At 31.6% G+C, this 1,061-nt stretch overlaps 1 protein-coding gene across 1 annotated transcript in view; it reads right to left on the bottom strand.

Moving 5' to 3' along the window:
• LOC116072353 (olfactory receptor 150-like) overlaps nucleotides 1–347 on the bottom strand; it is a 1,153-nt gene extending 806 nt beyond the window's left edge. The window contains exon 1 of the mRNA XM_031343781.1: nucleotides 1–347. This exon is cut by the window's left edge and continues 806 nt beyond it. Coding sequence (XP_031199641.1) covers nucleotides 1–164 — 164 coding nt within the window. The 5' untranslated portion in view covers nucleotides 165–347.
• Nucleotides 348–1,061: the final 714 nt, after the last annotated feature.

Below are 1,061 nucleotides of genomic sequence, written 5' to 3' on the forward strand. Positions count from 1 at the left end.
AGCTGAGAACTAAACAGAATCAAGATGATCATGCCCAAGTTTCCAACAACTGTAAACAAATAGACTGCTAGGAAGGTAAGGAATAGAGGCAATTGGAGCTCTGGATTCTCTGTTAAACCAGCGAGAATGAACTCTGCCACTGAGGTATGATTTAATCCTTCCATGATCTTCTGGAAAGTATATGTAATAAAAGTTATATATATAAAAAAATTTGAGTATACATTATCCTATCATTCAGTGAATTTTGAAACATAATTCAGATAGTTTCAGATATCTGCAGCCATTTTTTATCCTCTTTCTTTATTTGCGCAGTCAGGGATTTTGCAGTCCTGGAGAAAGGAGGTATGCAAATATAATCATACATGTTACATACGTGCAGCCTTATTATAAGAATTGTTTTTATTGGCACCCATTTTCTAACTTGTTTCAGTTCATTTTAAACCATTATAACACTTTTAATGAGTGGTTCAATAATTTTTCATGACTTATAGCATGTCTCAGTATAAATTGTTTTGCATGTAGTAATGTAAAAACATCCACAAGCAATTCATAGACATAATTATAATTGATAGTGAAGAAGATTTTATACTAAAATAATAAACAAGAGAATTGTCTACCTCTTCCCTTTAATTCTAGATATTATCTTTGGAAATTAGACACACATATACAAAAGTGAACAAAAAAAGCCATGAAACTAAAAAAAAAATCAAGAAACCAAGAAACTAAAACATCTACTAGTACATAAATTTAATCCTATAGGAAATGCAAAATTTGTTAAAGAGAACTATTAAATATAGTTAGCAGCATATCTAGGTAATGTTAGAACACAGAAACAACAGCACAGATGTTGAAGATTAAGAAATCATCAATAAACCTAAGAGATATTGTGGAGTTCTTTTTTGACCCTTGTTTTAATTTGATTGATGAGTTATGGTTGCCTGTCCCCCACAAAGCATAGCTCCCCCCATTCTGTGCCAATTATTCTAAACCATAAGGAAAAGCTTCATAATGACTACAGGTGGATATTGTTAACTCATGTTCATGTGAAGCAGTTCCTTATA

Source organism: Mastomys coucha, unplaced genomic scaffold (genome assembly GCF_008632895.1).
Source record: "Mastomys coucha isolate ucsf_1 unplaced genomic scaffold, UCSF_Mcou_1 pScaffold23, whole genome shotgun sequence".
NCBI classification, from domain to species: Eukaryota; Metazoa; Chordata; class Mammalia; order Rodentia; family Muridae; genus Mastomys; species Mastomys coucha.